The 14,531-nt window shown below is 40.5% G+C and overlaps 1 protein-coding gene across 1 annotated transcript in view; it reads right to left on the reverse strand.

Moving 5' to 3' along the window:
* The window catches only part of TRPC7 (transient receptor potential cation channel subfamily C member 7), a 162,302-nt gene that overhangs the window by 41,992 nt on the left and 105,779 nt on the right, over positions 1-14,531 (reverse strand). Inside the window, exon 6 of the mRNA XM_063087636.1 lies at positions 10,211-10,427. Within this exon, the coding sequence (XP_062943706.1) occupies positions 10,211-10,427 (217 nt within the window). The remainder of the gene's footprint in view (positions 1-10,210; positions 10,428-14,531) is intronic.

Consider the following 14,531-nt stretch of genomic DNA (forward strand, 5'->3'; position numbering starts at 1 on the left):
TACACATGTGGCTCACAGTTGTGGCTTGCACTTTATTTCTATTGAATAGTGCTAATCTATACCTTTATAGTCACTGATTATTGAAACTAAATTGGTTTAAATTATTAAAACTTAACCATTCGATTTCAATTTGAGCACTTACTATGTGCTAGGCTCTGTTTTGACATATTATCTTAATCGCAGTCTATATATATGTATATGTATGTATATCTATCTATCTATCTATCTATCTATCTATCTATCTATCTATCTATCTATCTATCTATCTCCTTAAATCTTTGCAACAGCCCCACGAAATCCATTCTGTTATTTTCCCAATTTTAAAGCTAATGAAACAGAAGCACAGAGGGTTGTAATGTGCCCAGCTAGGAAGCAGGAGGTTTGGAATTTGAACCCAGAAGATCTGCCCCTGCAGTCCATGCTCTTGTCTACTATGCTCTTCTAGTTTTTCAGAAAATTAGGTTCAAAACAGTTACTGTGTAGAAAAGACTCTTGAACATTTTGTAAATGGCGTCAGAGGGTCTTATGACTACGCACGCCTGGGAAAGACTTGATGCAGAACCATGCTACACCTAACCTGCATATTTAGCTGGTCAGTGAGTGAGATAATTTCAGCTCACTGACCACACACTCCGAAAAGGTTAACACTGATAGTGTCATGCCCTCCCCTCCCCCCCCACTCCTGTGCACGGGACACACGATGGTCTGCCTCCTCAGCTGTCTCCTGCCTCTCCCATTCTCCTCCTCAGCTTCCGTTGTTGCTCTTCTTCCTCCACCCTCCCCTTGAAGGCTGCTGCTTTCCAAGTTATTGGCCATTCTTATTTTTCCCTCTGACCCTGTGTAAATGCATCCAAGCCTGAAGCTTTGTTGTCCATCTGTTGCAAATGTCTCATAGATGAATATCTTGCTACTTTTTCTTAAGAGCTTCAAAGCTGATGTCCCACCATGCAGAGAGACTGCTGTTAGTGGATGTCCTGCCAGTGCCAGAAATACCACATACCTCAAGTTGGCCTCCCCCTCACCCTCACTGTGTCCCACCATTCCCAGTACTCCTTCTGTTGCACCCCTGACTCCTCCAGCTGTCACCAGGGATCACCACAGTTCTGCAGATCCTGCTCTGGTGGACTATCAGATCCACCCTGCCCTTTCGATTTTCAACTCCATCCTTTTAACTCATAAAGCACAGGTCATATCATGGTCCTATCCCTCTTCAGACACCTACAGTGTATTCATCATAACCCCAAGATAAAATCCCAACTCCAAAGCTAGGCTGTCAAACCTTCCTGTGATCTTCCATTATCTCCCTACATCCTATACTACAGCAAAGCAGGTCCACCCAACAGGCCGCCAGCAGGTCTACCCCTCAATCATTTGCTTGTGTTTCCTCTTCTTTTCCCCCAGACCTCCAACCCAAGCACACTGACAGATGCCCACACTATAATTCAGTGGACTCCAAGGTTCCAGCTCCTGAAAAAGCATGGAGTCAAAGATGGATGCTGGGAGCAGACATATAGTCAAAGGGGTTTGACCCTGGCCAGAACATGGCCGACTTGGTCACAGGCCCACATCTGGACACATCTGAGTGATGAACAAATCACCTCCGTTACTCTGGGACTCTGTTCAGAGACTGTTTTAATCAGAATTTTTCCTTTTCTGGTGAAAATGGACCATCAAATAAAAGGAATTGAAATGTTTTTCTAAGGAAAAAAGTAATTTGAGAGCAGCTGTTTAGAGAACAGTCATGGCTTTGTTTGATGAAGGTCTGCATGTCTATATTAAACTGGAGTCCCTACAGTAGATATATCCCCAAACATTGCACACTGCAGGTCTGTTCACAAGTACCCCCCTCTGTCTTTTTTCTCCCTCAACAAAGCCACTTCTTAACCATACCCTGTTGAAATTTGTGTGATAATTCAGTGAAGTACTAATTTTCTTAACACTGAAATGTACTTTCATCTGTGCCTATTCAAATAGGTATTTTATTTTATTTTATTTTTTTTTTCATTAGTTATCCAAATATTTTATTGATCTTATTATTAGTTTTGTTTTTTAATGGCTTAATTCTTTTTTTTTTTTCTTAATTTTATTTTATCGATATACAATGTGGTTGATTATTGTGGCCCATTACCGATACCTCCCTCCCTCCTTCCTCTCCCCCTTCCCTCCCAACAATGTCCTTTCTGTTTGCTTGTCGTATTAACTTCAAGGAATTGAAGTTGTTATGTCTTCTTCCTGCCCCCTGGTTTTTTTTTTTTTTTTTTTTTTTGTGTGTGTGTGTGTGTGTGTGTGTGTGTGTGAATTTATTTATTTATTTTTAGCTCCCACCAATAAGTGAGAACATGTGGTATTTCTCTTTCTGTGCCTGACTTGTTTCACTTAATATAATTCTCTCAAGGTCCATCCATGTTGTTGCAAATGGCAGTATTTCATTCGTTTTTATAGCTGAGTAGTATTCCATTGTGTAGATATACCACATTTTCCGTATCCACTCATCTGATGATGGACATTTGGGCTGGTTCCAACTCTTGGCTATTGTAAAGAGTGCTGCGATGAACATTGGGGAACAGGTATACCTTTGACTTGATGATTTCCATTCCTCTGGGTATATTCCCAGCAGTGGGATAGCTGGGTCATATGGCAGATCTATCTGCAATTGTTTGAGGAACCTCCATACCATTTTCCATAGAGGCTGCACCATTTTGCAGTCCCACCAACAATGTATGAGAGTTCCTTTTTCTCCGCAACCTCGCCAGCATTTATCGTTCAGAGTCTTTCGGGTTTTAGCCATTCTAACTGGAGTTAGATGGTATCTCAATGTGGTTTTGATATGCATTTCCCGGATGCTGAGTGATGTTGAGCATTTTTTCATATGTCTGTTGACCATTTGTATATCTTCCTTAGAGAAATGCCTACTTAGCTCTTTTGCCCATTTTTTAATTGGGTTGCTTGTTTTTTTCTTGTAAAGTTGTTTGAGTGTCTTGTATATTCTGGATATTAATCCTTTGTCAGATGTATATTTTGCAAATATTTTCTCCCACTCTGTTGGTTGTCTTTTAACTCTGTTAATTGTTTCTTTTGCTGTGCAGAAGCTCTTTAGTTTGATATAATCCCATTTGTTTATTTTTCCTTTGGTTGCCCGTGCTTTGGGGGTTGTATTCATGAAGTCTGTTTCCAGTCCTATTTCCTGAAGTGTTTCTCCTATGTTTTCTTTAAGAAGTTTTATTGTTTCAGGGTGTATATTTAATTCTTTAATCCATTTTGAGTTGACTTTAGTGTATGGTGAAAGATGTGGGTCTAGTTTCATTCTCCTGCATATTGATATCCAGTTCTCCCAGCACCATTTGCTAAAGAGGCAGTCTCTTCCCCAGTGTATAGGCTTGGTGCCTTTGTCAAAGATCAGATGGCTGTAGGTGTGTGGGTTGATTTCTGGATTCTCTATTCTATTCCATTGATCAGTGTGTCTGTTTTTATGCCAGTACCATACTGTTTTGGTTATTATAGCTTTGTAGTATAGTTTAAAGTCAGGCAGTGTTATGCCTCCAGCTTTATTTTTTTTGCTCAGCGTTGCTGGGGCTATGCGTGGTCTTTTGTTATTCCATATAAATGTCTGGAAAGTTCTTTCCATTTCTGAGAAAAATGACATTGGAATTTTGATGGGGATTGCATTGAATTTGTATTTCACTTTGGGTAGTATGGACATTTTCACTATGTTGATTCTTCCAATCCAAGAGCATGGGATATCTTTCCATCTTCTTGTATCCTCTCTGATTTCTCTCAGCAGTGGTTTGTAGTTCTCATTATAGAGATTTTTCACCTCCTTGGTTAACTCAGTTCCTAAGTATTTTATTTTTTTGGTGGCTACTGTAAATGGGCAGGCTTTCTTGATTTCTCTTTCTGCATGTTCACTATTGGAGAATAGAAATGCTACTGATTTTTGTGTGTTGATTTTGTATCCTGCTACTGTGCTGAAATCATTTATCACCTCCAAGAGTTTTTTTGTAGAGGCTTTAGGCTGTGTGATATATAGGATCATGTCATCTGCAAACAGGGACAGTTTGACTTCATCTTTTCCAATCTGGATGCCCTTTATTTCCTTCTCTTCTTTGATTGCTCTGGCTAGTACTTCCAACACTATGTTGAATAGGAGTGGTGAGAGTGGGCATCCTTGTCTAGTTCCTGTTCTTAAAGGAAAAGCTTTCAGCTTTTCCCCGTTCAGGATGATATTGGCAGTGGGTTTGGCATATATGGCTTTAACTATGTTGAGATACTTTCCCTCTATACCTAACTTATAGAGGGTCTTTGTCATGAATGAGTGCTGGATTTTATCAAATGCTTTTTCAGCATCTATAGAGATGATCATATGGTCCTTGTGTTTGACTTTATTAATATGGTGTATCACATTTATTGATTTGCGTATGTTGAACCAACCTTGCATCCCTGGGATGAATCCCATTTGATCGTGGTGAATAATTTTATGTATGTGTTGCTGTATTCTGTTTGCTAGTATTTTAGTGAGGATTTTTGCATCTATATTCATGAAGGATATCGGCCTGTAGTTTTCTTTTTTGGTTATATCTTTACCTGGTTTTGGTATCAGGATGATGTTTGCTTCACAGAAAGAGTTCAGGAGATTTGCGTCTGTTTCAATCTTTTGGAATAGTTTGTAAAGAATTGGTGTCAATTCCTCTTTGAATGTTTGGTAAAATTCTGCTGTGAATCCATCTGGTCCTGGGCTTTTCTTTGTTGGGAGCTTTCTGATAACAGCTTCAATCTCCTTTATTGTTATTGGTCTGTTCAGATTTTCTACGTCTTCATGGCTCAGTTTTGGGAGCTTGTGTGTGTCCAGAAATTTATCCATTTCCTCCAGATTTTCAAACTTGTTGGCATATAGTTGTTTATAGTAGTCTCGAATGATTCCTCAAATAGGTATTTTAAAAATGTTATTAGAAAAATAATGTTGGTTGCTGGAAAAAGTAATTGTTTGTTGCTGTACTCTACCCCCAAATTAGAATTTCTAATGTCTTAGTGGAACTGCTTTTAGCTGGGCACTAGGAGAATCACAGGCTATCACTTAGGGTGATTGGCCTTAATTCTGGAAGCCTTGAGTTCAAAGTCTACCTTGCTACTTACTGGCAGTGTGACTTTGGATAAGTCTCCTGACTTGCAGTGCATGTCAGGTTATGTATTTGTAAAATGAGTGAATTGGGGTTTCGGGGTAACTTCAAGCACTAAAAGCTCTAAGAATCTGGGTGGCCAGTTGCTCAGTTAGAGCGCATGTTATAACACCAAGGTCAAGGGTTCAGACCCCTGTATCGGCCAACTCCACCCCCCCCAAAAAAGCTCTATGAATCTGAAATGTAAATTATCTACAGAAAACTGAGTTTTCTGACTGGTATAGTAGCTCCTCATTGGGCATTGCAAATCACTTCCTCTGTGGTCAAAGGTCTGCATCAGTCTTCCTAGATATTAACTCACCCAGACTAATTTAAATTATTCCAAGGCCATAAGACTTTTACTTGAGCCCAAGGGTTGGAGCAGCAGGAATGCTTAATGAAAAAAGAAATGTGTGAAATTAAGTACTCTAGTGAGTGAAATTAGGCCCCCTGTTTTCAAGATGCCAAGGGAGTTCAGCATTTTATATCCAAGCTGAACCCTATGGTCTGTTGCCTCCAGCATGTAAGTCAGAGGAGTGTTTAGAGTCCAGGGACTCAGGGAGAAAGGATACTGGGCACTTGAACCTCCTTCAGGCAAAATTCCATTCACTCAGGGATGCCTGGAGCCCAGAAAACAAGGTCACTGATAATTAAGGAGGGTGCCTGGTAGAGGAACAGGCTGGGAAGTGCCAGGAAGCCTCAGGGGAAATGAGTACCTTCATAGGTACTCACCACTAGCCTACATGATTTTACAGCTTTACTCTTGGCCAAATCTAAATGTGTGATTCTGGAACTAAGATTCAGCACTGCCCTTGAGAGTTTATAATCCTGGGTGAGTTGAGGTGAGGGAATAGCATGACTCTTAGATTTACAGATGTGAAAACTGAAATTCGGAGATGCAGAGCCACCAAAGAGAAGAGGACATAGGACTGGATTGCCTGACACCCAGTCCCGAGCACTTACTTCCTACCCAGCATTTAAAATGTGTTTTACTATTATACTGGGCATTTATGTTTCACTCCATTGAGTTTTCAATACTGGGGCATCTGTTTAAGAAAACACTGCCAGTGTCCCTATGAGACTGGGGAAGAGAGTCTTCCATCGAAATAATTCTATTCCTAGATGAGGAAATCACATGCATTATGGAGAGGCTTCCTGACCTCCAAGCCCCTGATGGCTTTCTGGGAACTACTAATGTTATTACACCATCCTCTGATGAGCATCTCTAGAGCCACAGTCTCCAGCTGAAAAGCTTATTATAAGCTCTTTCTGCTACCCCAGAGTCACTGCTTATTATGCAGGCAACAATGACAGGTTCCTGTGGTATAAACTGATGCTGGAGATTCTCCAGGCTGGAAAGAATGATAGTCTCTGGTTCATTTATTCCTTTTCAAAGCAGCTTATCTGACAGCTCTATAGAATATGTGTCGACCAGCAAATTTGTGCCTTCTTCCTCAGTCATGATCCTCTCTTGGCTTCCTTGATATTGTATTCTCCTAGTTTTTCTTCTACCTCTCTGGTTATAATTCTTCTTAGTTCTTTTGGTGGCCTCTACCTCCTCTACCCATGATTTAAATATCTTGGATCGACAATCTAGAATACTCTCAAACTTCTGCTGATAACCGGGCAAAGCATCTGGAGTGAAGGAGAAATATATTTCTAATTGGGGTTAAGCCTCTTGCAGGACTGTATAGCAGAAGAGGGACGACCTAAATGCCCAGTAGGATGAGGGGTTGGGAAGTAAGTTAGAGTATTGTCACAGCATGTGGCCACTGAAAGAGGTCATTGGGAACACCAGATAGCCACGTGAAGAGAGGGCTATAGCCAAACAGAAGATAAAAAGAGCCAGCTATATATTTGTGCGATCGAAGAAGTATTAATATTAATTAAGACAGGCAGGAAACAAAGTAGAACATATGGTATTGTCAGAGGTGTTAACTGTTATGAAGAAAAACAGGAGTAGGACAGTGCGGGGGCGGGGGGCTTGCAATTTTAAATAGGATGGTCTCACTTTGAGAAGGAGATTTTGGAGCAAAGACCTGAGGAAGCGAGGCAGTGAGCCATGCAGGGCCCTGCAGGAGGAACTCTGCAGGAGAGGGGCAGCCTGAGCAAACGTTCTGAGGCAGAAACAGCGTGAGGCAGGGGGACCAGTGGGGCTGCAACGGAGAGAGTGAGGTGGCAAGTGGGGGCAAGAAGTCATAGAGATGGGGTGGAGGGGTGAGGGCAGTGTATGCCATTGCAGTGGCACTGGCTGTTGCCCTGAGGGGGATGGGGAGGCACTGAGGAGTTTTGAGGCAAGAGTGACAAGACTTGATTACATTTTAAATGGATCACTCCAACTCCTGTGTTGAGGACAGACTGAGGCATGGGAGTGGGAAGGGCAGAAACAGGGAGACCTGGACAAGGCCATTCACTTCTCTGTGGCCAAACTCTCCCTCCCTGAAAGGAGCAGGTTGAGCTTGTTAGGGTCCTAAGTTTGTCTTCAGCTCTAGAGCTGCTTCTGGTAAAGAGAGAATGATAGTTTAGATGTTTTTTGTAATCAGTCCACAGTACTGCATGTATGGGTGTGATACATCATGGGAGAAAAGAAGGGTGCTGCTGTGTTTCTAGCTGATACAAGGCCTTCCTGTCAGTGCCTGGGAGGAGAATCCCAAGTTTCCTTTAGCAGGGACCTCATGCTACTTCAGGCCTCTCTGTGTCTGAGCACAGAGTGTATCATATGCTGGATCTCAAAGTGCAGCAGCACGAAGAACCTTCTCTTTCATGAGCACAATTAGTATTTTTGTAATGCTTAAAGAGCTCTAGAAAGTATTTAGGACAAAATAATGTTAGTCTTATTTAGAGCTGCTTCTGTAGTACCTGGCACAGTACCTGATATATAATATAGTGCTTAATTACTAGAAAACATTTATTGAGAAAAAAATTGAGAAAATAGAAAATATCAGAAAAGAAAAGAACTTTTGCATGCTCCCACCACTGCATTACCAACTGTGGTGGATTGAATTATGTTCCCTCAATACTCACTGAAGCTTGAATTGTGTCCCCAAAGTTTTATGCATTAGAAACTTAGCCCCCACTGTGACTGTTAAGAGGGTGGGAAATCCTATTATGGTAATTGAAAGGTGGAGCCTTGAAGAGGTGATTGGATTGTAGGACCGTGCAGTAGTGAATGGATTAAAAGTGGTGGTCAGGGGCTTGGTTCTGAGGGCTTTAAAAGAGGAGAGTCTGTCTCTGTCTCTCTCTTGCTCTCTCTGCTTCCATCATCTTGCAGTGTGAGACCCCTGGGTCACTGTCACCACTACCAAATGGACTTTTGACTTCCCAGCCTCAGAAACTGTAAGCAATAAATTTCATTTTCTTTATAAATCACCTACTTCCAAGTATTTTGTTATAAGCAACAGAAATGTACTAATACACCAACCCATCTGCAGTGTGCCTTCAACTCCCCCTTTCCTCCTGTTAAAATGAATGAGGTGTCCATGCTCCTGGTAAGGCCAAGTGCTCTGAAAACTCTTTAAAAACTTAAGTCATGTGCTGTCACTTCTGTGCTCAAACTCTCTAATGGCTACCCCTCTGACATAATCTCTTCTTCTATCTTCCCTATTCATCTACTCCAGTCATACCAGTCTCTTTGCTATTCCTCAAACATGTCCAGCTTACTCCTGAATCCAGGGCTTTAACACATACTGTTCCTTCTGCCTGAAATGCTTTTTACCTTATCAGAGTAGGGGGATAAGAGGTCATGCTCTTACCTCCTCAACTACTATGATAAGAAAAAATTGGAACAGAGACTTGAAGGAAGACAGGAAGTAAGTCATGTAGATATTTATTCAACTTCCCTCTGTTAATCAAAGAAATTTGATTACTGACTGGATATTTGAAGCTCTTAAGTAATTATTAATTTTCTTTTAGGTTTGATAATGGTGTTCTGGTTCTGTTTTAGAAAAAGTGTCCTGATTTTTTATCACGATGGTATAACAAGCAGGGGGCGGGGAACTATTTCCAGACATTGGAAATAGGCAGTATAGGATTGTGATCTCCCTAAGTAAGGGGAAATATGCAAGGCAAGCCATGTGACTGACCACCCTGGCTTTCTTTCTGGAGGTACATTCCAGTCTGCAGTGCATGGAGAGGGGTCCCAGAAGCACAGCAAGCAGTCTCACTGAGTTTAAGAGACAAAGTTTGGAGTTCAGGAGGGCTGAGGTGATGGATGTTGTGTGGCAGAGCTCCAGAAAGAAGGCTACTATGCAAAAACAAACAAGTAAGCAAGCAAGTAAACAACTAAAAAAACTCTAAAACTAAACAAGCAGAAGACTCCAGAAATTAAATAGGGGTTCTTTTGAATGTTTGCTGAATACTAAGTCATAAATACATGGAGTGAAACTCCACAAACAGCCAGGGAGCTGTAAGCTGAATAATTTCTAGACCTCATCCAGAGTGGGAAGATATTTGAACTTTGACCATCCAGAGTTGAGAGCCCTTGTTGATTACCCAGACCACAGAAGTGTATCTCCACAGAACAAAGATAAACCTTACGGTAAATCTTCTCCAGATCCAATCAAAGAAAGATTCAAAAGGATCAAACTGATCTGCAGGTAACTTAACAGCCTATCAGAATAAAGCCAGAAACTCTTTAAAGGAAGACAGCAAAATCCAGATGCTTAGTAACATAACAGGTGAAGTACCCATCATTCAATCAAATATCACTCAACATGCCAAGATACAGCAAGATGTGATCCATAACCAGGACAAAGTTTAATCAATAGGAGTCAACCCAGAAATGACAGAGATGAGGGAATTAGGAGTCAAGACTTTAAAACAGTTACTATAAATATGCACAGTATGTTCAAGGATTTAAAGGAAAATACAAACATGTTGAGGAAAAATGGAAGATATAAAAGAGAACCATGTAAAATTTCTTGTTGGTTATCCACTCTCCATTTTGACTGCCAACAGTGCACCCAAAAAAGGAGAGGGAGTAGTCCAGCAGTCAGAATTCAATAATGTCCTATTAGGATTAGGGGAGGAGAGAATAAAAGGCAGAGTGACTTGCTTACCTAAGACCCACTTCATGATGAGCATTTCTGTCCAGGAGAACTGTGTGGTTTTCACTCTGAAGATCTGTTTTGGGTAGTCTGTGAAGGTTTCGTTAGGCAGGGTTTTAACACCTTCAAATCGGTCTGACGCATTCACAACTAACAATCCCAAGAAGATTGTAAAAGAAACTGCATGGGCTACAAACTTCATGAAAGGGCTTCTCAAGGTTCGTCCTAGCTGAAAACAAAATGCGTACAAGACATGTTAAACTGGCAGTTCTAGGTGGGTAAAGGTCTTTCTTTAAAACATTTGCTTTTGCCAAAGTTTAGCCAGAGAATCCTTTGTCTTGGACTGAACCCAGACATTTTCTCTTTCACTTTTATGTGATCATACTGCTTGACCAAATTTGTAGACCAAATTCTACTGACTTCAGTTTTTTTCCTGTTTGGAAGACTTGGTGAGAGTGGTTTAGAGAAAGGAGTAGAGCCCACTGACATAGCATCACACTACATCTGGTTGCACAGATACCCCCAACGACATGAATATAAATTTTATGCTCTTCAAATTGGGAAAAAATAATGTCTCAATAGAGTTCAAGATTAAAAAATACATAGTTTGGATATACTTGGACTTTGTGTGTGGATTATTTGTTATCAGCCTTTCTCATATCTTGGTACTGCTAGGTCCTGCTTTAGCTGTGTACCCATAAATTTTAACATGTAGCATTTTAATTGATATTTAGTTATAAATATTTTATAATCTCTCTTTTGATTTCATTTTTAACTCAGGCATTATTTAATTTCCAGACACATAGGGACTTTTTTCCTGCTTTTAAAAATTCTAATTTTATTGTACCACATTTACAGAACGTAGCCTCTATAATACTAGTCTAAAATTTATTGAGGTTTTTCTTGTGGCCTAGTGTATAGTTAATTTGTGTAATTGTTCCACATGAGCCTGAAATGATACAAAAGATGCCCTATTAGGGAATGAGTATTGGTCACATCTTCGTTATCTCATGGCATCCCATACAAAGGCCCCTTGGATCTTTAAGAACTAAATTGGGGCTGCAAACTGAGTCATTGCTGATCCCCTGTTAATGAACTCACTTGGGTCTCTTCCAGGTCACTGTCATCACTCTTACCTAAGCACCAGGCCTTACCCCTCACCCACATATACTAATGAGACAAAAGCAAAGAGGGAAATCTTTTCTGAAGCTCAGTTCCTTTACAGGGCAGATATTCAATTATAACTGGTGACTGTTTAATTGATGTTCATATTCTACCTCATTCAGGAGTTTTAGAGTAAAATGTCACCCTGGAGATAAAGTATTGGTTCAACAGGAGATCAATTACAATTCTCTAGGTAAAATTTCCCTAATTATGACTATGTTCAGCATAACATTGATAAATCAGATGGTTTGGTAATGTTCTTTTAATGTGCTTCAGTATGGTAATCATCCACTTTAATTAGTGTAACATGATTTATTATTATTCTGATGCCATGGAACCTATCAATTAAAATAAAAAAGCTAGTTTTTATTTTCATTTTAAAACTTGAATCTCAGGTCTAAACATTGGGAATCCCTGATTGTGTTGTCATTCACCTGCATTCACCTATATATTGTCATTACACTAGGAACAAATTCAGAAATGCAAAGAGAGGTTTGCCTGATAATCATAGCCCACGAATGTCTTACAAATAACATTTCTATATAATGTTTAGCTTTACTACTCACAAAAATCAGAACTGTAGATTATTTTTGGCAGTAAGCAGATGTGCTAATTAATTTCAGAAGGCAGAGATTAAACGTAAGGATAAATAAAATATCTCACATAAATTCAGTAAAAACCTGAATTAAACCATGTTTCATTTTGATTTATATGATATCAGTAGCTAGCTTGAATTTTTCATCATTTTAGTGAATGGTGTTGGCATCTGGGAGCCCCATTTCCCAACCAGTGCCTTGAGATATTTTGGTGTATCTGGGAGACATCCTTAAATAGTCATCACATTGTTGGTTGTCTCTGTGTCCTGACTGAGGTGGTGATGAGAAGTGAGGGAAGATGGAGAATGACTGCAGTGGGAAGAGTGGGAGTTGAGAGGGAAGGTTGAGGAGAGGGAAAGGGATCTTGTGTGTCCCAGCAGGGTCACAGGAATATCAGAAAAAGATGGGGAACTCTGAGATGGACACAGATCTTAAGGACTTGCCAATTTTCCCCAATCTTTTATCTGTAGATTCTGCATAGTGTCTTCTAGTGACCATCTGGATGAGGATATGGGGTACCCCTCTCTATCTTCTCACTCAGGTGAGGCACCCAACTGCTGGAATCCATATGCATCTGTACTCAAGGTGGCCTTGGGATTCCCCAGAAGACCTGGTTTAAAGAATTTATTGTCTCTTTGTTCAGTCCAGTTATTATATTCTGGCAGAAGATGAGTCCATAAAAATTACCTTTACTGCAAACCATAATAAAAAACTCTGATAATGCCCTATGGTGATTTTGAAGGTTACCCTGGGCTCAGTTCCCATTTGATACAGGTCAGAGGAAGGAAAAATGAAGTTAAAATTGATATTCTTTTTCTATTTGTCTGGGTTTATTTGAATGCACCTTTTTAACTGGTAAAACTTTGACAAAGGTCAAATAGGATACAGTCATTGTAATGGTTTTCTTTTTCTTTTTGTTGTGAAATTCCCTATTTGACTCATAAAGATAATTTTTGAAGCAAATTACCCTTGGAGAAACATCTTCCTTTCACAAAGCCAACAGATAAGTCAAAAGAAAGGAGAAAATTCAACCAATATGTGCCAGCAGCTCTTAGCTGTGGAATAGTTAAAGCTGGGTCAGGTAACAGCTTTAGGTGTAAAAGAGATGGTAGAGCCTTGGGAGGGAGACATAGGCCTGAGGGAAACAGCCCTGCCCTGCCTGAAGTACAGAACTGGTGAGTCTGAAAACACGACTAAGGAAGCTCAGTCATCACTAGGACCTTACAAGCTGAAACGTATCAGGAAATTCAAGCTTGTAAGGTTCTAAGTCTCTGGCTCGCCCCAAACTTCCTGGGTACTATTCTTTTACACTGAGAAATGTATGAATGTGGGAGCAACTGAATAATGCCCTGAATTATCTCCAGATGAATTGCATTCATGGAAAGAACCTCAAGGTGGGGGGAGGGGCAGCAGCTTTTACTGGTTGGCACAGTTCTGTGTTCCATGCTACCGGGCTGTTAGCCCTAATTACAAGTGTGTACACCTGACTGAAACCTGGTGGCCCGTGGGTCTTCACATCCCAACAAGATAGGCCGGTGGACACAACTGTGGTAGATTATGCAGAGAATGTTTCCAGCATCTCTTCCTAGTCTCTCTTTCTCTCTCTCTCTTTTTTTTTTGGTGGCTGGTGAGTATAGGGATCCAAACCCTTCATCTTGGTGCCTTAGTGTTATCAGCACCATGCTCTAATCTTCCTAGTCTTGTGTCACCAGAGCCCCCCTCACCAAATGCCACAACTCACTTTCTACCAGGTACCAATGGCCTCAAGCAAAGGCTCAGTTTACAAGTTGGAAAGCTGAATGAAAGCAAACTTTGGATCAGGCATTCCAAAAAGAAACATGCTTGTCTCTAAGGTGGGGTGGTTCTCAAATGTTAGAGAGACCCTGTTAAATTAGTGGCAGATTCCTCAGTGTGCTTCCCGCCCCAGTTCTTATTCAAAATGTCTAACCTAGGGCTCAGGAATCCTTTTTAAACAGGGGATGGGGGTGTTTATTATGTGTCTCTACTCAGGGTGTTCTCACATTGCAATGTGAATTCACATTTTGTCCCTGAGGCCAAAGAGGTGCTAAGTGATAATGGGATTTACAAGGTAGGGCTTCTAAGGAAAGAAAAGGAAAGGATAGAATTTGTTATATGGTGGCTTTGACTTCTCCTTTCTAGAAAAGTCCTGCCAACACTAGAGATCTGAATCAAGTTCATTCCAAGGTCGCAGCTAATATGTTTATATTGGGCATTGTAATGCTGCTGATGTAACTAGAGAGGTGTCTGTGTGTGTGTGTGGGTAGGTGGTTTAGGCAGATATCTAGATCCAGAGACCCTAGGTTTAAATCACAGCTCCACAGTTTTTTGGCAAGGTATTTATTCCCTTAATAATAAGGGATTATTATTGTGTCTCAGTTTTTTCTTCTGTAAAATGGGGATTAAAAATAGTACCTACTGCATAGGGTTGATATAAGCAAATGAAATATTTAATATGCACAAAGCAGAACAGTGCCTGGCACATAGGAAGTACTCAGTGGACTGGAGGGCCTCAGGGAGTTCCCCTAAGGGGAAACTTAAAAAGAAATATGACT

Source organism: Cynocephalus volans, chromosome 2, assembly GCF_027409185.1.
Source record: "Cynocephalus volans isolate mCynVol1 chromosome 2, mCynVol1.pri, whole genome shotgun sequence".
NCBI lineage: Eukaryota > Metazoa > Chordata > Mammalia > Dermoptera > Cynocephalidae > Cynocephalus > Cynocephalus volans.